We start from the raw sequence: 22224 nt of genomic DNA on the forward strand, positions 1-22224 counted from the left end.
AGGATTGGGAAATTAATATTCCAGGGTATACTTCCTATCGAAAGGACGGACGGGTGGGTAGAGGAGGTGGGGTGGTTCTGTTGGTGAGAAATGATTTTCAGTCCCTTGAAAGGAGTGACATAAAGGCAGGTGGAGTTGAGTCTGGATAGAGTTGAGGAATTGCAAGGGCAAGAGGACCATAATGGGAGTCATATATAGTCCCCAAACAGTAGCTCAGATATAGGAGGCAGAATAAACCAGGAGTTAAGATTGGCATGTCAGAATGGAAATGATACAGTTGTTATGGGGAATTTCAACATGCAGATAGACTGGGAAAATCTAGCTGGTGCGGGTCTGTAAGAAAGTGAGTTTATAGAATGACTCCAGGATACATTCTTAGAGCAGCTGTGATGGACCCCATGAAGAGGAAGACAATTCTAGATTTGGTGTTGGGTAACAATGTGGATTTGATATGGGACCTTGAACTAGGGGAGCCATTAGGCAATAGTGACCATAATATGGTAAGTTTTAATTTGCAATTTGAAAAGGAGAAGGAAAGAAAGTCAGAAGTATCAGTATTACAATTGAATAAAGGGGATTTTGCAGCCATGAGGGAGGAGCTCGCCAAAATACAATGCAAGGATACCCTGGCTGGGAGAACAGTGGAACAAAAATGGCAGGTATTTCTGGGCATTTTTCAGAAGGTACAGGACCAGTTCATTCAAAAGAGGAAGAAAGGTTCTAAGGTAAGCAAAGGTGGCTGACAAAGGAAGTCAAGAACAGTATCAAGAGGAAGTATAATATAGAGAGGAAGTATAACATAGCAAAGAGGAATGGGAAGCTGGAGGTTTGGGAAACCTTCAAAGAACAACAGAAGATAACTAAGAAAGCTATACGGGAGGAATAAAAATGAGGTACGAGAGTAGCCAATAGTATAAAAGGGATAGTAAAAGCTTCTTTAGGTATGTAAAGAGGAAAAAATTAGTTAGGACCAAAATCGACTCCTTAAAAATAGAAATGGGTGAAATTATTACGGGAAGCTAACTAGTTTAACAGATACTTTGGATCTATCTTCACCAGGGAAGATACAAGTAAAGGTCATATAGGGGTTAGAGGTCCTGCAGTATCGAAAGAATGATAGAAATTCCAACAGTAAAGGAGGAATTGATGGAAATACAGATTCGGAAGCATATGGTCTTGAGTAAATTGAAAGGACTGAAGGCTGATAAGTCCTCGTGCCTGAAGGACTACATCCCAGAGTGCTTAGGGAGATTGCTCTTGAAATTGTGGATGCATTGGTCAACATTTTCCAATATTCTATAGATTCAGGAGAGGTACCTGCTAATGTTGTGCCACTTTTTAAGAAGGGAGGGAGGGAGAGAATGGGCAAAGAATGGCCTGAAATCAGTAGTGGGAAAAATATTAGAATTATTATAAAAGAAGAAATAACAGAAATAATAGTATCATTACAAGTCACCATGGATTTTTGAAGGGAAAATCATGCTTGACTAATCTTCTGAAATTTTGAGAGGATGTGACGAGGAGGGTGGATGTTCTTGGACTTTCAGAAGGCTTTTGATAAGGTCCCGCATAGGAGATTAGTAGACAAAATCAGAAAGCATGGTATTGGGGGTAGGGTGCTGACATGGATAGAAAATTGGTTGACAGACACGAAACAAAGAGTAGGGATTAACAGGTCACTTTCAGGATGACAGAATGTGACAAGTGGGGTCCTGCAGAGCTCGGTGCTGGGCCTTCAGTTGTTTATCATATATATTAATGATTTTGATAAGGGGATTATAAATAACATTAGCAAATTTGCAGATGACACGAAACTGCGTCTTAGTGTGAAGTATAGGGAGGATGTTAGAAAAATGCAGGGGAACTTGGACAGGTGAGGTGAGTGGGTGGATGAATGGAAGATGCAGTTTAATGTTGATAAATGTGAGGTTATCCACTTCAGTGGTAGGAACAGTAAATCAGATTATTGTTTAAATGAAGTCATGTTAGAGAGTGGGGAAGTGCAACGGGATCTAGGTGTACTTGTACATCAGTCACTAAAAGCTAGCATGCAGGTTCAGCAAGCTGTGAAGAAGGCAAATGGTATGTTGGCCTTCATAAAAAGGAGAATAGAGTATAGAAGTAAAGATGTCATTCTGCTGTTGTACAGGGCCCTGGTGAGACCACAGCTGGATTATTGTGTCCAGTTCTGGTCTTCTAATTTGAGCAAGGTCATTGTCGCTATTGAGGGAGTGCAGCGTAGATTCACAAGGTTGGTACCTGGAATGGTGGGATTAACATATTCTGAAAGATTGAATGAACTGGGGTTGTATACATTGGAATTTAGAAGGATGAGTGGAGATGATTGAGGTATATATTATTAAGGGATTGGACACGATAGAAACTGATTACATGATCCCGATATTGGGGGAGACTAGGACTAGAGGCCATAGTTTAAGAATACAGGGAAAGCCCTTTAGGACAGAGATGAGAAATATATTTTTTTAACCCAGAGAGTTGTTGGTCTGTGGAATGCTTTGCCACAGAGGGTGGTAGAGACAGGTTTGCTGGATAAATTTAGATAAGGTTCTTGTGGACAGGGGAATTAAGGATTATGGGGAGAAGGCAGGGATAGGGTAATGATAGTGGAAGGTCAGCCATGATCTAAATAAATTGTGGTGCTGGCTCGAATGGCCTAATCCAGCACCTATTGTCTATTGGATTCCATTCATCTAGATTACATGCATGACAATGCAAAGAGAAGTGCAGGAAAGAGCACCAGACATGATATTTGTTTTCACTTCACAAAAACTTTTCACTCCATTAAATGAGACACCATGAAATATCTTCCACAAAATTGGCAGCTCATAGAAATTCATCTCTATCTTACATTTGCAACATGACAACATGTATGATGTTGATCAATGAGTCAGAAACAACACTATTCCTATTAAAGACTGGTTTCAAACAAATCTTAATCATTACGGCCAGTATGGTTAGCCCAACGTTATTATAGCACCAGCAACCCAGGTTCAAATCCTATCTATAAGGAGTTTGTATGTTATATGTGTGGGTTTCCTCTGGGTGCTCTGGTTACCTCTTACATTCCAAAGGTGTACAGGGCTTCTCAGTTAATTAGTCATGTTGTGTATGCACTCACACAATTAAGACTCGGAGACATGATGCTTTCTCATCCTTTACTTCTATTAGACTAACATGGCTACGGACACATAGGGTTTTTTTAAATATATATATACACATGGAAGGGTGACATCATGAAGTGGGCATCATGATGTTCAGCAGAGGGCGGGGTTATACCCAACAATTTTCCTGCGCTCCCCACCCCGTGCAGTAAATGATGACTGGGCCCCTTCGAACTAATAAGATTGCATCGCGCCCAAGACTACAAGTGAGAATTAGAATACATCTCAATTATAAAAGGGAAAGTATTTAATAATAATTAGGGCACATAGTCCTTAAAGTGTTCAGGTGGTCTTCTTTCTCTTTTGAACCGCCTCGGCGTGGTTTGCTTTACTCGGGATGCATAGATAGTCAGGTCAGCAGTTGAGTCGGCGGCAATTGCCCGCCTTCGCTAACCTTCGGCGGTGACTGCCCATCTTTGCTGCCCTTCTGGCTGCATGTCTCAATTACTGGACTCGTCCCTAGACTCTCTGCTCCGTGACCATCTCTGCACCCCCCCCCCCCCCCCCACTCAGTCTGAGGGCCAGGCTATGGCAGGTCTGGTTCCATCTCCTCCAGTTCATGGACCTTAGTGTCAGTCAATGCTTGTAATTGGTCAATGTGCCCCTCACTAGAACAGAGTATGAGCAGAGGCTCAATGTTTGTAACATTACTCCTACCACCCATGGGTCTTTATATTGTCTATAATCTTGTACCAGAACTCTCACCCACTTCCAGTGTTCCAGGTGAGGTTTGTGGAGATGCTGCTTTTTTTTTTTGCAATCGGAGACCCAGATCTTGATAAACTGTGGACAGCCTGGTCTTCAGGTTGTGGCCAAACATTAGTTCTGCTGGGGTGCACTTTGTGATAGAATGTGGTGTGTTTCTGTATCCCAATAGGAAATCTGTGAGGAGTCATTTAGAATTTTCATGGTTTTCATTGCTTTTTTGAATATTTGTACAAATGTTCTGCCTCCCCTTTAGTACTTGGGTGATAGGGTGCAGACAAAATATGTCTGATATTGTTGTCACACATAAATTTTTAAAAATGTTTTGATGTAAATTGAGGCCCATTGACTGTAACTCATTCATGAGGCAATCTGTAAGGGGCAAAGATAGCTCGTAGACAGTTAATTGTGAGATCTGCTTTGGTATCTTACAGCTGTGAAACTACTGCCCATCTGGAGTGTGTGTAGACAGCTATTAGGAAAGTCTCACCCATGAATGGTCCAGTGAAGTCTACGTGAATCCGATGTCATTGTTTGGGTGGCCATTTCCATGGGTTAGCTTTGGATTGCGGCATTTTTGGCTGCATTGACTGACATACTTTGCATTCTCTTACTGTTGTTTCAACGTCTCTGTCTATGGAGGGCCACCAGACATGCATCCGGGCCATTCCCAGATGGTTGTGGTGCAGTTCTGATAACATGGTAGTTTGCCATTTGGCTGGAATAAATAATTGTACGGGAACCCCACAGTACATATCCTTCTTTGAATGATAGACTTTGATTTGGACCACCCATTAAGGGTGAAGTATAGGACCTTGCTTAATGTTGCCTCTTTTCAGGTTTGCTTTCCGATCATCTGAGCTGTAAGGGGCAGTTGTTGAAGTTGTTCTTGGTTAATGGCTGCTGCCTCTCCTGTCCATTTAATAATTTCTTTTTGTTGTTCTGTCTCGAGTAGCGGCATGCGTGATAAGGCATCTGCATGGCTGCTGAGTGTTCCTGGTTTATGTTTTATATCATAGTTATACGCCGCTAGTAGCATGGCTAATCTTTGAATTCTGACCACAGCTAATACTGGTATATCTTTGTGTGGCCCCAGGATTAAACTAAGGCTTGTCTGTGATCAGGGTGAATTTTCTACCATAAAGATATTGGTGGAATTTTTTTTTACATCAAAAATTATTGCCAATCCTTTTCCTAGTTGGGCATAATTGCGTTCACTTGTGGTTAATGTTCGCGAAGCATACGGTACTGGTTGCTCACCTTTTTCTGCGATTTGGGTTAGTCCCACTGGTGAAGCATCCACAGCTAGTGTAACATCTTTACTAGGGTCGTAGTGGATCAGCACCTTATTTGTTGACGTTAGTATTTCCTTTAGTTGATTGACTGTGTTTTTATTTTCTGTGTTTCAAAACCATGTTTGATCTTTCTTGAGTAATTGATTCAGCGGGTTGCATAGGGTAGACGTATTAGGGATATGTTTTTGGTAGTAATTAACAAGTCCTAATTCCGATTTGTTGGTTGGGTATGGGGCCTTGCAAATGGCTTCTGTTCCTGCTGAATTCATTTGCACCCCCTCGTTGGCGATTATAAACCCAAGGTATGTTACTGAGGGGCGCATGAAGACATTTGTCCTATCATAATCGTACATTAGCCTGTTGTAGTCTGGTTAAAACCTTTTCAAGGTTTTGTAAGTGTTCACTGTCGTTTGGGCCCTTGATGATGATATAATCTCGGTAACACCCAACTGAGATTCCAAGGAGTAATTTGTCCATTGTTGCCTGAAAAATCACAGCTGCTGCTAAAATTCCATAAGGCCCGTGTGTAGGTGAATAGTCCCAGATGGGGATTGATTGTCACATATTCCCTTGATTTTTTTTGTCCAATTCTATCTGTTGATATGCTTGTGACAAATCTAGTTTTTTGAAATTTTGCTCTCTGTTTAGTGCTTGCAACAATTCTTCTGCCTTGGGCATTGGATATTTGAGTATTCTGAGTGATGGATTGATAGTGATTTTGTAATCGCCACAAATGCGAATCTCACTGTTTGCTTTTCGTACGGATACGATGGGTGCTGCCCAGTCGCTGTATTGTATTGGTTCTAATATGTCTTCATGTTTTAGTCTGTTTAATTCAGCCTCAATTTTTCCTTTCATCGAAAATGGGACTGTTCTGGCTTTAAAGAAATTTGGTTCTGCGTTATCTTTTAATTGCAGTTTGGCTTGAACACCTTTGATTTTCACCAATTCTTGTTGGAAAACCACTGTGTGGTTATTGAGGATTTGGTCGAGTTCTGGCTGGGAGGTGTCCGTGTGGTTCACATTTAGCATTGAATTGACTTCCAGCCAGTCTAGGGGAATGTGTTGTAGCCAGTTTCTTCCAAAAAGTCTGGTCCCTGGGTATCTATGATGTAGAGAGAGAGTGGTTTTGGTTGCTGTTGTTTGTATTGTACTTGGACCGTACTTTTTCCAAACACTTTGATTTTGTCTCCTGTTACCTCATTTGTTTTTACGGGGAGGTGTGGTAACAAGTGTTCCTTTACATGTAATGGCACTAGGGACACCTTTGCCCCTGTGTTTAACTCCATTTTTAATTGTATAAAGATTGGTGTTTCCTCCATTTATTCCTCGAATGTGTAATATCTGAGGAGCTGAAATATCAGGAGCTTGAAGGTCAGCCATTGGGGTGTTATCATCATCATTGCTAGGTTACCTCTCTCTCTCTGCAATTGTTTTGACTTTAGCTGCCTATTTATTTGCAGGCCACCTGCGCTTTAGAAGTGGACATTTAGCTTTGATACGTCCTCCTGTTATGCAATGGTTGTATTTAGAATTTTTGAAGAAAGTTTTCTGGTCGGTTGTTGTATTTCCCACAACAGAAGCATTGTTGGCAGGAAGACCTCCCCACCAGTAGGTCTGGTTGACCCACATTGAGGTTTTTAATAGCCATTCCAGAGCTGCAGGCAGCCCTGTATGCAATTTGTAATGTCTTGATCCATTCCTAATAATTTTTGCCTTGCTTGGCGATTTTCCAGCCCCATCACTAATTTGCTTTGCAGTGCCTGATTTAGAAACTGCTCGAAATGACAATGTTCTGCCAGTTTGGGCAATGATGCCAGAAATTCACTTACTGTTTCTCCTGATTCTTGTCTCCTTTCATAAAATTGTTGCCTTTTTGCCATAACTGGTGGTTTGGGGCTTAAATGGTTCCTTAGAGCTGTGAATAATTTGTTGAATGCCTTTGTCCCTGGATCCTCCTCGTAAGGAGGTCGAATGTTTTGCTGCCCATTATTCTGAGGAAAGAGGCACATTTGCAGTTTACTGGATCTTCCACAATATTGTGGGCTACACAGTAGTGGTTAAACCGTTCTACGTAGTTATCCCAACTTTCTTCTACTTTGTTGAATTCCCCAAACTTTCACTCTGCCATCTTGGTGATTTTTCGCCTCGATCTTTTGGTGGAAATTTGTTGGGGTTGTTAAGTAGTCGTTTTCTACCATTCTTTAGTTGTTTTCCTTCTCACGGTTGGTGCATGAAGCATGTGTAGGGTTCATTTTGTTCCTCATTGCCAATGTTGTGTATGCACTCACACAATTAAAACTTGGAGACGTGATGCTTTCTCATCCTTTACTTGTATTAGACTAACATGGCTACTGACACACAGGGTAAAATATGGAAGGGTGACAATCATGATATGGACGTCATGATGTCTAGCAGAGGGCATCAGGTCACATGAGTGTGCAAGGTCACATGGGTGTGCAAGAGTGGCATGGATTCATCGGTCAGAAGGGCGTGTTGTCATGCTGCATCTCTAAATTAAAATAATTGTCCTAACACATTTCTCTATCTTGTCATATTGATATATTTTACCTCCAACTAACTATTGGCAGGAATGGAACTAATCTTCAGAAAGAGCAGTCATGATGGTATAGAAAACCTTGAAGTCATGGTAAGTAGTGGATGGAGTGAACCATGTCTTTACCTACCTGCCCCATCAATCATCAACTTCTTCATCCATGAACGTCTGCTGATCCCATAGTGATCATCTAAGAACCAAAAAATAGTACAAATAAATCATCAAAGCGACTGCCAGAGGATTTTCCCTGAGAACTCAAACACTGAATGCCAAATTTCAAATGATTTAATAGTTATCATACATTATAGGCTTTTTTTAATTTAATTTTTTTTTAGACATTCAGCATGGCCCACGAGCCATGCTGCCCAATGAACCTGCAACATCTAGTACATTTTGAACAGTGGGAGGAAACCGGAGACCCCAGCGAAAACCTACATAGACTTGGGGAGAACTTACAAACATCTTCCAGACAGTGCGGGATTTGAACCCTGGTGCTGTAATAGCATGGATCCAACCACTATGCCAACTGTGGCACCCTGTGTAACTCTGCAATATGGCAAGCTTAAACATTGCAAAGTTTTCAGTACTTTTTATCTTAAGAAAAATTCATCCATTTTGTTTATTGTCAAACAAAATTATTAACTACACAAATCTTGTTAGCTTTCATGTACTGTATATGTTGGCATACAAGATGACTGGTGTAAAATACAACTCCCAGAGTTTCCACTTAAAATGTGGATTTTGAGTTCTACTCACTGAATAAGGCTACCCTGTCTGAGAGCTTACTGCCCAAATAGTCCTTAACAACCATCCCAATGACCAGTGAAGTGATGCTGTCACATTTTAAAAGCAAATTACCCTGTAACGTTTTAAATTTTATTTAGCATATTTTAAGATAATCCACCGTTGGCTCCTTTAACAGGCCAGTTAAAGTCTGTGTAGAACCAATGGCAGTCAGACTAGGCAGAGGAGGGCTGAGAATTTGCTGTTTGTCAGCTGTTTGGTGTATGGTATCAAATTAGTTTGCTGTTATTTTGAGAAATGCTAGTCAGGTTTATAATACATTTTTATTGTTTTAATATAACATTACTATTAATCTCGTTTCCCAAATGTAAGTTTCAGTCAAAAAATATTTAGTGTTAGGACTGAAGGAGTTGTATGTGTTTTATGCTGTTCTCCATCGCCACGGGGAACACTCTAAATAAACCACAGGATATTATGCTTGGTGTACAAGACAAACTCTCGTTTTGGGGTGACATTTTTAAGGCTCAAATATCATCTTATTTGCTGACATATATGGTAATTTAAAAATGTCTGATGACTTACAACCAATACTTCCATGAAATGTAGATCCAAATGAGGAAAATCATTCACGTCATTGTCTTAAAGAAATTCCTATACTGAAAACAATATTTCCAGATTTAAAGGCAGAGAATAATTGAAAAATTAAAGTAAGTTATGAATAAATTTAAGCAGTCATGTCCAAATTTCAAATTCTATGAGTCAAAACCAGACTGATGACTTTCTACATCTGAAAGAAACAGAAAGGAAAATGTTCATTTTGTAACTATTCTAATTCATAAAGGGCATCTATTTCATGAAAGTTCATAATCATTCTATACATCTTTGCTGTTTTAATCATACAAAAAATTCTTGATTGCCAGTAACTATTATTATTAATATCCAATAGATTTTTATATGTATTATTTGGATAAATGTATCAGCAGTATGGTTGCTAAATTTTCCAATTTCACAAAGGTGGATGAGGAAAGTAAATTATAAAGACAAAGAAGGTTCAAAGTTTGATATGACAAAATTCTGGCAAATGGAGAAAAAGGTAGGAAAACGCAAACTTCTTGAGAAAAAAAATAAAATGGTAGAAGATTGCAGAGTTCCAATGTGCGTAAGTATCTAGGTATTCAAGTATTGTAATGGTTTGCAAATGGCTGATATGCAGATACACTGAGCAGTTTGGGTAACAATGGGGAAATTAATACCAAAGTATTGCTTTACTTATGTAGGAGCTCTCCTTTTTAAAAGTTTCACAAACAAAACACATCTACAAGTCTTTAAAAATTTGGTACAGGTGCCTAACCTTTTATCCGAGATTCCGAACACCAGCAACCTCCAAACTCTGGCACTTTTTTTTGGTAGATGACATCTGCTTTTCAAAGATAGAGTTTGGTGCCAAATATGACTTGATGCGACCTTCGCTGAACTCCCACGTATCCTGTCATATTTCGTGTTGATAATTTGAGGTATCATCACTAATAAATGGCCCTTCATGGTGCATGCTGCCATTAATTAATGCAATTATCACTTTATGAGCAACTCCCTGTCAGATGCCATCACTGATTAGTGTGATTGTTACTTTATAAGAGCCCCTCCCTGTTGAGCATCATTGACAACCACCCTCCCAGTTAACGATACCAGCCTCTGTGAAGCCTATGAACATAGCAAAGAGAGCTGCAGCATCCCCTATGGGATCCTATGGAAGAAGTCTTTAAAAAGAGTTCATTCTGATGTGATATTTGAGCTGTAATGTACATTTACTGCATTTTACACTATTGAGATATCAGCGATGTCTGAACCAGTTTTATTTTGAAGTTTTATTTTAAAAAAATCACATTCTAGTGATAGTATGGTCTTTTATTGTCTTTTCTTATATAAATTTATTTAACACCCCGTGCCCCTGCTTTGTGCGATTTTGCACAATTTTGAACCTTTACATTGGCTTAAAGGGCCGCCACTTTCAAATGATTCCGAAATCCAGAAGATTCTGAACAGCGATCCCAGATGAAAGGTTAGGAACCTATTGTACACTATCACTCAGTGATGGATTAAGGTATTGGGGGGGCCTTTAGCAAGTATTTCAAAGGGGCCCTAAATTATGCCAGCTGAAGCATGTGCGTTTGTGTTACAATCCTAGAGGACCCCAAAACCAAGCAGCAATAGATAATCACCAAGACAAATGGTTACTTAAACAAAAGTTGCTTTTAATTATCTTTAAACCTGAAAATAGAATCAAACTTTAACTTATCATCATTAACTTAACTAACCACTCACAACCCGTCTTCAAAAATGGGGTTTTCTCAAAGCTTTCCAGCTTGTCTTGTTCCAGTCCCAGCTGCTGCTGCTGATTGTAGCAATGCAGAACTGATCTCTCTCTCTCTCTCTCTCTCTCACACACACACACACACACACACAGAGAAAAAGCCTGTTTGACTCTCTCTGCTTGCAAAACCCTCTTAGAATAGCAAGCTGTGCACTCCAGTCAGCCTGTGGCTCAGAACTACTCCTTTGATCTCTTTCATCTGTTGTTTTTCAAAACAACAATCTATTAGTGAAGTCTCTTGGGCACTTCCCAAAGTTTTTGCAAAGGCCCTCAGGAGCCGCCCTGTCTGGCCTGACCTATACTAAAAAAAACCTGCCCCAATTTATCTCCAAAAAACATATCTATATACAATATAAACATAATTTGTCACATGTGTAAATAGTGCCAGCTGGTGCATGTGCGGTGAGGGGGGGGGGGGAAGCACTTACACTGAAATTACACTTACACTGACATTACACCCATCCCCTCCCCTGTTCAAACTTACTTACACATTGGCTGGTGGCATCAATGGTTGTCTTCGTTACCCATATTCCCCCACACAGCTGGAACCACTCTGCGTTTCCCTGGCATTGACACTGGCATAGTGGTTACAGTTGCATGGGTGATTATGGATAACCAAGACGGCCATTGCTCCCACATTGAGCCATTGCCATGAGCTGCCGGGGATAGTCTGGGTTAATAACCCTGATTAAATTTTAAGATTAGTAATCATAGCCAATTATCACCTTTAATCAGGGTTATTATCACAGACTATCAGTGGAATCTGATAGCCGCTGCACAAGGATGAAAACAAAATGTTTCTCATAATCATTGTATGTAAATGAGTGGGCCCTTGAAATTATGGGGCTTGTAGCATTTGATTCTCTCACTATGTTAATCTGGCTCTGCTACCACTGCAACACCTTGCAATCCCACTGCTGAGTCATCGCTGGCTTTGCAGTAGTTGGCAGCTCCAAGTGTTGCCTCAATTCCTCTGAGTTGTCATAACAGCGAAATTGATTTGGTGCTTCTGCCTGCAGGATACTCCATTCCTCAGTATAGATGCATGCCATTTAGTGGGTGTAGAAGCCAGATTTGAGTGCTCTATCCAAGTGTGGGTCTTCTTATTTAAGAGGCTTATGCACTGAAGCAGTTCAGTAGTTTGCTTGTCCAACACAAAAGGAGGGTTGTCTTATGAAGCAGGCTTGAAGAGGCAATGAATATATACAGTAAAATACTGTTATCTGGAATTCAAGCAACTGGCAAAAAACCCTAAATAAATAAATAAAAATTTAAAATTAATAATAAATGAAAGTTTAAAATTGTAAATGTTCTCTGAAGCAATACACCAACCAACCCTTGGTGAAGAAGGGAGCAAGCATTCAATCAGCGGACAGAGGCATGATTAGCATAACGCTCTAACAATACCAGTGACAGGGTTTGAATTTAAATTTTCTTAGTTGCAGGAATTACATGATTAAAGTAAACTTCATATAATTAATATCTACAATAATGATTTTTTTTCCAATAACTTTACATTTTGCACTATCTTCTCTCTTTTAAACTGTTTATTCTTAATGTAGGTGTATTAGGTATTCAAGAGTGAGTCTCAGGCAACTGGAAAATTCACATATCCAGTATCTACCAATGGTAGGTACCAATCTATCTGTAGGTGACAGATACTGGGTTTTTTACTGTATTACAATGATCTGCTGGAGTTTAGAAGATTGAACCATGCAAGATTCCATGGGGTTTTGACTGGATGGATGTAGAGAGAATATTTCCTCTTGTGAGAAATGGAGTCACTATTTAAAAATAAGAGGTCATCCATTTAAGCCAATTTAATTTAATTATCATGAGTCTTTTCAGTGTTCTTTTTCAAAAGGCGTGGAAGCATTGATTTTGAATATTCCCAAGGCAGAAGTAGGCATTTGATTATTAAAGGGGTGGAAAGCTACCACAGCAAGATGTGAATGTGGGGTTCAAGTGACAATCATTATCGGTCATGATCCTATTAAATGTTGGAGCCCATTGCTGTATATTAGTAATATTTTTGTTTGTCTTCCCTTATATTTTGTTTAAATAATATGACAGGGATAAGAACTCTAGCCTTTTTATATCAGCCAATTTATTGCATAATTTTGATGTAAAAATAAATAAAATGTAAATTCCATGTTTTGACACATTAATATTCATTTCATGCAGTGCTAGAACGGGAACTGAAGCAGCATTCATCATGGCATAACTTTATGGAATACACAAAGAACATTTTATTCCACAATAAGTTTAAGAACAGTATAAATTTTACTTTTATCGTTCTCGTGTCAGGATTATATTCTAAACTTATATACATTTATCATGCATAAATATGTCTACCCTTATTAGCTTGGGGATATCACCATTTCCAAATGATTTGTTTTTGGAAATAAATATTCAAGTAGACCTAGCCAAAAAACAGTAGCAAAGATTAACGATGGCAGTCTGAACATTCCAGTAATTGTCACACTTTTCCATTTGCCATTTGAGAATCAGTAGATTGGCACATATTAAGAGCTCGTTTCATGTATAATTCACTGTTTCCATTAGTTTTTCTCACACTATGAAGATAATTTCTTGTTGCAAGTCCAACATCTGTTTTTCAAACCACACTAAAGTGTTTTGGAAGATAATGGTAATTCTATCAGTTTTTGCCATTCAGCTCAGATTCAGCCCATTGAAAAATGTATATGCTTTGTTCTATCCTGTATAATCTTATGTATCCAAAGTGAAGTTACTTCAAACGCTGAACAATCACTGCATTTAACAACTTAGCTTCTTGCAGTGTTTGCTCTTCATCTGTTAGTTCTTTATTTGGAAATGTGGTCATCAGTATAAAGGAGGAAGTAGCAAAAACAGGATGATTTTGAATAATAAACTGACGTATATCACTAATTCTGTAATTAAAGCAAAACATTATGATTAATTCACATTCAAGATATCTAACAAGGTTCAGAACTGAAAAAAATTGGAGCAAAACAATTTTGAGAAATGCAGTAAAGCAATTGGATCAGAGACTGATTACACCATTGTCTTAAAATAATAGGTTACTCTCCCTGTTACCTGTTAGGAGCCTAAAAAAAATGTATTGGCAATTTTAATCCACTTTGAAGTGAACAAGCCATTTTGAAACAATCCATCCGTTTTAAGCAAAAGGATGCAAGTTATGGTTGATATTCAAAATATCTGCATTGATAATCATTAAGAAACCATTTTAGTCAGTCACTCAGAACAGAGAATGACTTACTTCCACTCCAGTTTTGAGGAGAAAAGATGCTTGTGCACAAATGATTTTGCATGGAATGGCTCAAGCATCACAATGTTTAAAGGAAGAAGCAATGTGTCCCTATTGAGTCCAATCAATCCAGGTAGTCCTATTTTCCCTACCCATTTCCCCACTCTCTGGCTACCAGTTACTCATTTACTTCTAAAGAGGAGTAATTTCTGCAGGACTCTAATTGCAGTCACAACATACCACACCATAACCTCAATCCTCTAAACAACCCAAATCTCAACAAAGACACTATCTAAAGCCTATGTTTTAGCCCCAAACCATAGTAAATTTCAGTCTCTAAAATAGAGGGTTACAAATAAGAGATTGGAAGGACTAGATGGTTGTGGTACAGGTTCACATACATTGGCATAACATTGTGGGCTGAACAGCCTGTATTGTGCTGTTCCATATGTTCCATAGCTCTGCAGGTTAGACCATCCCACTACACAATATTCTAAGCAGAATCTTTTCACTTGGTCACATTACCCCTCAAGATGTAGAACTCCAGGAACTTCCATTTCTATTGCTCATCTTCGTATCAGCATGGAGAGAAATCCAAAGGGGAAGGGAGTATTTTTTTTTTGTCCAGTTTGGATTGAAACTTTGTTGAAGAATGATTGAAAAAAATTTATTCTAAACTGTATTTACCCAATGTTGCCCTCAGCCTGTGATAAAATCAAGATGACACTGAACATAGAGTGAAAAAATAAAGTCAAAGCCATTTTGCACAGAAAAGCAGGCCCTATGGCCCACTATTTCCATGCTGACCATCAAACATCCTCCACCTGAAAAAAAATCCTCAAAATCTGTTGATACCATTTACACCTCACCTAAAACCTATGCTTTCTGGTCATGATATCTCTGCCATGAGGAAAAGTGATTTTTTTCTCTGCCCTCATAATCTGGTGTACTTCTATCAGGACTCCATCAGCCATCTCTGCTGCAAGGAAAACATACCCAGCCCATCCAGTTGGTCCTTATAACAGAAACATTCTATACCAAGCAATATTTTGGGGCAGAGAAGATGCACCTTTTCCAGTGCAATAACTTCTATGTAAACCACACTGATACATTTTGTTAGCTCTTCAAAAAACAAATTATTTGGACAGAATCTCCCACAAATAAATCTGTAATGATTATTACTACCTTTCCAAGTGTAGATTAATTTAGCCCTTCAGATAATTTTTCTAATGTCCCTACTACTAATGTTATATTAACTGCCGTATAATTACCTAGTTTTTCCCAGCTTTCTTTCTTGAATAAAGGTATCACATTCATGGTTTTCTTGTAATCTAGCACCTCAGATGTGACCAACAGAGATTTGTACATCTCTGGTGGGTTCCAGCAATCTACACTCTTGGATCCCACAGAACCCTTGGATGCATCTCATCAGACCCCAAGGATTATTCTATCCTTATACTCTCAAAATGCCCCTTTCGTCCCTAGTAACCCTCACTCTTTTCCTGGTTACCCTCTTGTGCTCAATACATTTATAAAATTCCTTAGGAGTTTTCTTGATCTTATTTTGTGGCCCCTCTTATTTTCAAGTACAGTACCTACTTTAAGCATCCCACTTACATTATCTATACTTCCCATTTTTAGTGTTCTATACTTACCACATTCTTCTTTTCCCTTGAGCTCCTTGAACTTGCCATCCTTTCCTTTCATCTTTTGGTTGACACACAGGTCCTGAGCACTCATTATTTCACTTAAAAAAAAACTCCCAATTCCAGGATGTAGAATTATCTAACTAGCTGGTCTCAGTATACTCCTGCCAGGTCCTGTCTACTGATACTGAAATCAACCCAACCACACCTCCCCCACTTCCTGCCTCCAATTCAGAAGCTCTGGATTATCCTTATCCCTTTCCATAACTACTTTGAAGCTCATCAAGTTATGGCCACTATGGCTGAAGTGATTATTCACTGACACTTCATACATACAGTTGCCCTCCTTCATTCCCTCAGATTAAGTCTGCCACTCCACATTTCTAAAAGGCCTATCTATATATTGGCACAAAAATCTCTCCTGGCCTCACTTTAGAAAATCTATCTTGTGTTGTCCTTGCACTAAGGCAATCCCAATTAATAAGGAGGGATTTGAAATCCCCTCTTGCTTCTTTTGTATCTCTCCATTTTGATTTCCTTACGTCTACTCCTCTACCTCCTCTCCTGCTGACTGTTGAAGAGGTTTGTATAATCCCTACAAAGTGATCCCAAGGTTTTTTTTTAATTGAAGCTGCATCCACATCACCTTATTTCAAGAGTCTTTCCCACAGTGGTATCGTTTGTCAAACTGCTGCACCACAGCACCAACAACCTTCAGTTCCAATGTCCATTGAGTTTCATCCAGGTGGACAGTTGACGTGGACTCAGCAGGCTAAATGGCCTATTGCCATGATGTATAGTTATATGACTTTGCAATTCACATTTTGAAGCATATTATGCACTTGGAATGAATTTCTTGCCATATGATATTCAAGGAGGGAGAGACCTGACAGCTGTATTGTTTTCAAATTATGAGAAATATCCAAAATTATTTGTTAAATAATGATTCAAGTAACATCAGATTCAGATTTTAGATTTAACGTCAGAGTACATACATGAGATCACAAACAACCCTGAGATTCTTTTTCCTGCGGACATGGCAGAATTACCACTAATTGGTAGTGCAAAAACTATACACAACGTAAACATGTAAACAAAAAACTGTAAACAGATAGTGAATATAAACAAATTGACTGTGCCATACAGAGAGAACAAAAAGAAAATCAATAAAGTGCACAAATAAGAGTCCTTAAATGAGTCTCTGATTGAGGAGTCTGATGGTGGAGGGGTAGTAGCTGTTCCTGAACCTGCTTGTGGCACCTATACTTCTTTCCTGATGGCAGCAGTGAGAATAGAGCATGTGTTGGGTGGTGTGGATCTTTGATGATTGCTGCTGCTCTCTGATGGCAGCATTCCCTGGGAAGGTTTTGCCTGTGATGTCCTGGGCCGTGTCCACTACCTTTTGAGGGCTTTATGCTCAGGGGTATTGGTGTCTTCACACCAGACCTTGATGAAGCCACTCAGTACACTTTCCACCATACCAGCATTTCTGGTGTCATACCAAACCACCTGAGGAAATAGAGGCCCTGATGTGCTTTCTTCATAATTCCATAGGTATGTTGGCTCCAGAAAAGATTCTCCAAGATAGTGACTCCCAAGAACTTAAAATTGCTCACCCTCTGCAACTCTGATCCCCCAATGATCACTGGATTGTACACATCTGATTTTCCCTTCCTGAAGTCAACAATCAGTTCCTTAGTTTTGGTGACACTGAGTGCAAGGTTGTTGTTGTTCATATATTATTCATATATTCACCAATAAAAGAGAAAGGAGTAAGTTAACAATCAAAATAGAATTAAAAAACTTCTTTAAGGTTCCTTGGCATCATCTTCAAGCACTGTTTTATCAATGGGTTACAAGTTCAGCTGCAAGTGACACCATACAAAGCAATTGTGAACACATCTATCAAATATTGTGCTTTAATAGAATATTGTCTTTTCAAATGGATCCCAATAAAAGCAACTTTCCCTTTGTCTTCGAAGAATGGAGCAATATTACTGAGTTGGTTCTTTGTAAATAGAAGTGAGAGAAATCAAATAAGCAATGGTCTAGCAAAATTGATTAGTTATCTGTCTAAAATCAGAATCTTGTTGAACCACTGATCTGATGATAAAGAATCACTACTGTCAGCTTGACAAACTTCAGAGAAAAAAAATGCACGCACTGATGCTGACATTAGAAAAGTAACTGTCCAAGCTCATGGCTTACCTGGAGAAGACTGTACAAAGCTTCTCAGAGTGCACGTATACAGACTTAATTGTGGAAATTAAGCAACGGTAGTGAGCTTCCCTACTTTAAAGATTCTACTGTAATAGAACCACACCAAAAACATTTCTGACATTCAAGTAATACCATGGAGTTATGGTAACTTTAGGCTTACATAAGCTGGAAGAAATCATTTTCTGCTAAAATACATTTTTTGGTCCTGCAAACACAAGTTACTATTACGGTCTCTTTCCTTCAGAAGTGCTGAGGATTATTTGTATTTTTAACATATGCTTTTAGCTTGCTATCCTAATTCTAATTAATCATCTTTATTGACTTTTATGTGCAAATATTAAACCATTTTTGTACTTGATATCCTATATATTTGAGGGGCCTTCAAACTGATTGATTGATGAAACTTGTGCTTTCTCTGCTCACAGAAGCCACAGTGTGTCACATTGAATTGTGGAAGACTATTTTTTTGAAAAATTTCACTGTCGATGAAAGCTGACAAGATTTAGTAAATTAATTTTCAGGAAAAGTTATTTTTAGCTTTTAACTACCTGCCTCCAGTTTATACAGGCTATATTGTTGATTAGAAGAATGTATATTAACCACAAAACCAAATTCACAAGGTATTTTACATCTTCTACTACTCACACAAATCATCGAGACTAAAGATACTTGGTTCAATTGCAAGATTAATGTGTTGAGACAGGATCCCATTTAATTTACTGCTTCATGAAAGCAATGCATGGATTTGTTTTTATAGAGGGAAAAAAAATTGACCATCACCTACCACCACCCCTCCCTATTGCTCAGACCTCTAAAATCTATTTTTTTTTAAACAAACATTCCAAGATGTTCTCAGTCCTGTGGCCACAATATCAATTGAGAAAGTGCTCCAATTAAAAACAAGAATTAGCTGACTGAGCTTTGAAATTGCTATCCAATCTACGCAAATCACACAAAAGCCATATTTTGATCATTACAGAGTGAGACCACAGTTCCTTACCTATGAGTTTGATTGAATTTTTGCACTAAGCGACTCCCATCTGCTAGCCGAATTTGAACATTGGTGGTTGGCTCAGATTCATTCACATTCAAAACATTAACAAAATATTTGAACTCCTCTTCTGGAGAAGAAGGTGTACTAACTATAGTTGGAGTGGGGCTGCACAAAGGAAAAAAATGCATGTTATGGCTCAAAATTGCCAAAAATACAACCATTTCCTGGATAAGATAGAATTTTTAAAATAATACGAAAAACAATTATTTATTTAAACCACATAAAATACAAATTATTTTTATTTAAAATATTGTTAACCCTCAGTCCTGTCCAATCTTTAATCAATTTTTTTAAAGAATAGATTGTACACTGTTCTCACTCCCATCAGATATTAGAAGGCTGGTGATAGGAAATAAAATAATTCAATTGATTAACAAAGGGCTGGGTTAAAAATTAAGATTAAGAGGAGGAAATATAGTCAAAGACAGTTAAAATCCAATAATCCACTATCTGATTGTTTGGAAATTCCAAAGGTTCAGCAATTTCACTACTTAATATACCAGGGCCCCAGTTTCCAAACTCTCATTTAATGCACTGAAATCTTGGCTCCCTTTAAACTCATTGGAGCCTTATTTCCCACACTCTCTTTAAACCCACTAGAAAATTTATTATTATAATTTTTGTTTTAAAGAGTGAATTAGTGTGTTGGAGTATTGGAATAATCTGGAAAATGTACCATCTTGGCACCACCAAATCCCTGGCATGTCAGATTAATGGAATTTTATGATATTGTGGGGGTGTGAGCAGTGGAAGAAACACAACCACCACGTTGAGGGTCGTTAACGACTGTTTTTATTCACATTCAGCATGCCCATTTAAGGGCAACATGAGCTCAGTCACCTGGTGCATTGTGACATCATAATCACTGCCCAGGGTGCATGCTGGAAGCGATGTTGGAGTCAGAGAGAAACCTGTCGCTTTGGCTGCCGGTTCCGGTGCTTGGTTGCGGCCGTCTGCACCAGCTGTGACAAGTCCAGATGGGCCAACTTCAAGCGGTCCACCATAAAAAGTTCCTCTCTCCCCCCCAACGTCCAGGGTGAAGGTTCTGCCGGACCGGTGCAAGACTTTGTATGGCTCCTCGTACGGTCGCTGTAGCAGTGCACCTTATGGTCCCCTCTGCACGAAAACGAACTGGGCCGAGTTGAGTTCTTTGGCGAGATGAAACAGCCGGGTGCCTTGGCATACTGGGAGTGGGGGAGCTTGGGAGGCCAGTCACCTGTGTAGGTCCGCCAGCACGTTTTTGTCGGTGGCTGTGGTGTCAGAGTCTGGGCTGAAAAACTCACCTGGCAGGGAAAGCGGTGCGCCATAGATCATCTCCGTTGTTGAAGCCTGCAGGTCCTCCTTGGGTGCCGTCTTAATCCAGAGGAGGACCCAGGGTAGTTCGTCTGCCCAGTCTCGTCCAGAGAGCCTGGCCATAAGCAATGCCTTCAGGTGCCTGTGGAACCTCTCCACCAACCCGTTGGACTGCGGGTGATATGCTGTGGTGTGGTGGAGCTTGACCCTCAGGAGTTTTGCCATCTCTGTTCACAGGGCAGACGTGAACTGCACCCTTCTGCCGCTAGTGATGTGTGCCAGGACTTCGAAATGGGAAATCCATTGGCTGATCAGAATCCTGGTGCACATCTCTACGGAGGCCTCCTTAATTGGGACGACCTCTGGCCACCTTGTGGCCCGATCCACCTCCACGAGGAGCCCGACGACATCAACGTGGATGTGTTGGAATCTGCAAACCGCCGGGTTGAAGTTCTGAATGGGGGCTCACGTGTGTCACTGGATCTTGGAGGTCTGACACCTGGTACAATTCCTGGCCAGTTCCACCACCTCCTTCTTCAGCCTGTGCCACACAAACCCCTCCATGACCATCCGCATGGTTGTCTTTACCGCTGGGTGAGCAAGGTCATGGACCAGACTGAAGACCTTCACCTTCCAGTGCGGCGGAACCACCAGGCGTGGCATGCCTGTTGAGATGTCGCAGAACAAAATGTCTGGGTTGCTGGGCACCCGGACATCCTTGAGTTTGAGGCCCAAGATGGCAGTCCACAAGGCCTGCATCTCCGCATCATTCCTCTGTGCCTGAGCCAGTTGCTCGTAATTCAGGCCGGACGTGAGAGTGTTGATGGCTGGACGGGCGAGAGCATCTGCCACTATTGTCCTTGCTGGCCCTGTGTCGGATGTCAGTCGTGAACTCAGACACATACGAGAGGTGGCACTGCTGTCTGACAGACTGCGGATCCTTGGCCACCCTTGAGTGAGTGGCTTGTGATCCGTGAAGACTGTGAACAGCCTGCCCTCGAGGAAGTAGCGGAAATGGCAGATGGCCAAATACAGTGCCAGGAGCTCCCGGTCAAAAGCGCTGTATTTGAGCTCCGGCGGATACAGCTGCTTGCTGAAAAAAGCAAGCGGGTGCCATTGTCCATCGAGCCACTGTTCCAGAACCACCCCCCCACCACTGCCATAGCTGAGACGTCCATGGAGAGTGCAGTGTGTGCCTCCGGCCGCGGGTGCACCAACAGCGTTGTGCTGGCTAGAGCCTACTTTGTCACGATGAAAGCCCTGTCCGCCTCCTCTGACCACGATAAAGTCTTTTCTTTGGCGGCCATGAGCATGAACAATGGGCACATGGTGCGCGTGACTCCAGGGATGAAACCATGGTAAAAGTTCACAATCCCCGCGAACTCTTGGAGGCCTTTCAGGGTGGATGGGTTGGGAAATCGTTGAACAGTCGCTACTTCTCTGGCGCTGGCACAGCCTCATCTGCTGAAATGGTGATCCCCAGGAACTGAAGGGACTCCTTGCCAAACTGGCATTTGGTTGCATTGACCGCGAGGCCGAAGTCCGCCAGCCGGGCAAAGAGTGTGCGGTGGTGGGCTTTGTGTTCGTCGTGGTTGCAACTGGGAATGAGAATATTGTCCAGGTAAATGAACAGGAAGTCCATGAGGCGCTGGAATGTTTGGGCCGCGTTCTTTAGACCAAAGGGCATACGCAGGAACTCGAAGAGGCTGAAAGGGGTGATAATGGGCATCTTACCCACGTCGTCTGGATGCACCGGGATCTGATGGTATCCCTGCACGAGGTCCACTTTGGAGAAGACCCGTGCGCCGTGGAGGTTGGCGGAGAAGTCCTGTATATGTACCTGTCTGGGATAGTTGCGTTGTTCAACGGACGGTAGTCCACGCATGGTCTCCAGCCCCTGGACGATT

At 40.5% G+C, this 22224-nt stretch overlaps 1 protein-coding gene across 5 annotated transcripts in view; it reads right to left on the minus strand.

The window, feature by feature from the left end:
• Nucleotides 1-12942: 12942 nt before the first annotated feature.
• The window catches only part of LOC138755453 (NSFL1 cofactor p47-like), a 32799-nt gene continuing 23517 nt past the window's right edge, over nucleotides 12943-22224 (minus strand). For all 5 annotated transcript variants that reach the window (XM_069921445.1, XM_069921442.1, XM_069921440.1 and 2 more), the window contains 2 exons: nucleotides 18971-19129; nucleotides 12943-13766 (listed from right to left, as the gene is read on the minus strand). In XM_069921445.1, coding sequence (XP_069777546.1) covers nucleotides 13604-13766; nucleotides 18971-19129 — 322 coding nt within the window. In that variant the 3' untranslated portion in view covers nucleotides 12943-13603. The remainder of the gene's footprint in view (nucleotides 13767-18970; nucleotides 19130-22224) is intronic.

The sequence above is a fragment of the Narcine bancroftii genome, chromosome 2, assembly GCF_036971445.1.
Source record: "Narcine bancroftii isolate sNarBan1 chromosome 2, sNarBan1.hap1, whole genome shotgun sequence".
Taxonomy (NCBI): Eukaryota; Metazoa; Chordata; class Chondrichthyes; order Torpediniformes; family Narcinidae; genus Narcine; species Narcine bancroftii.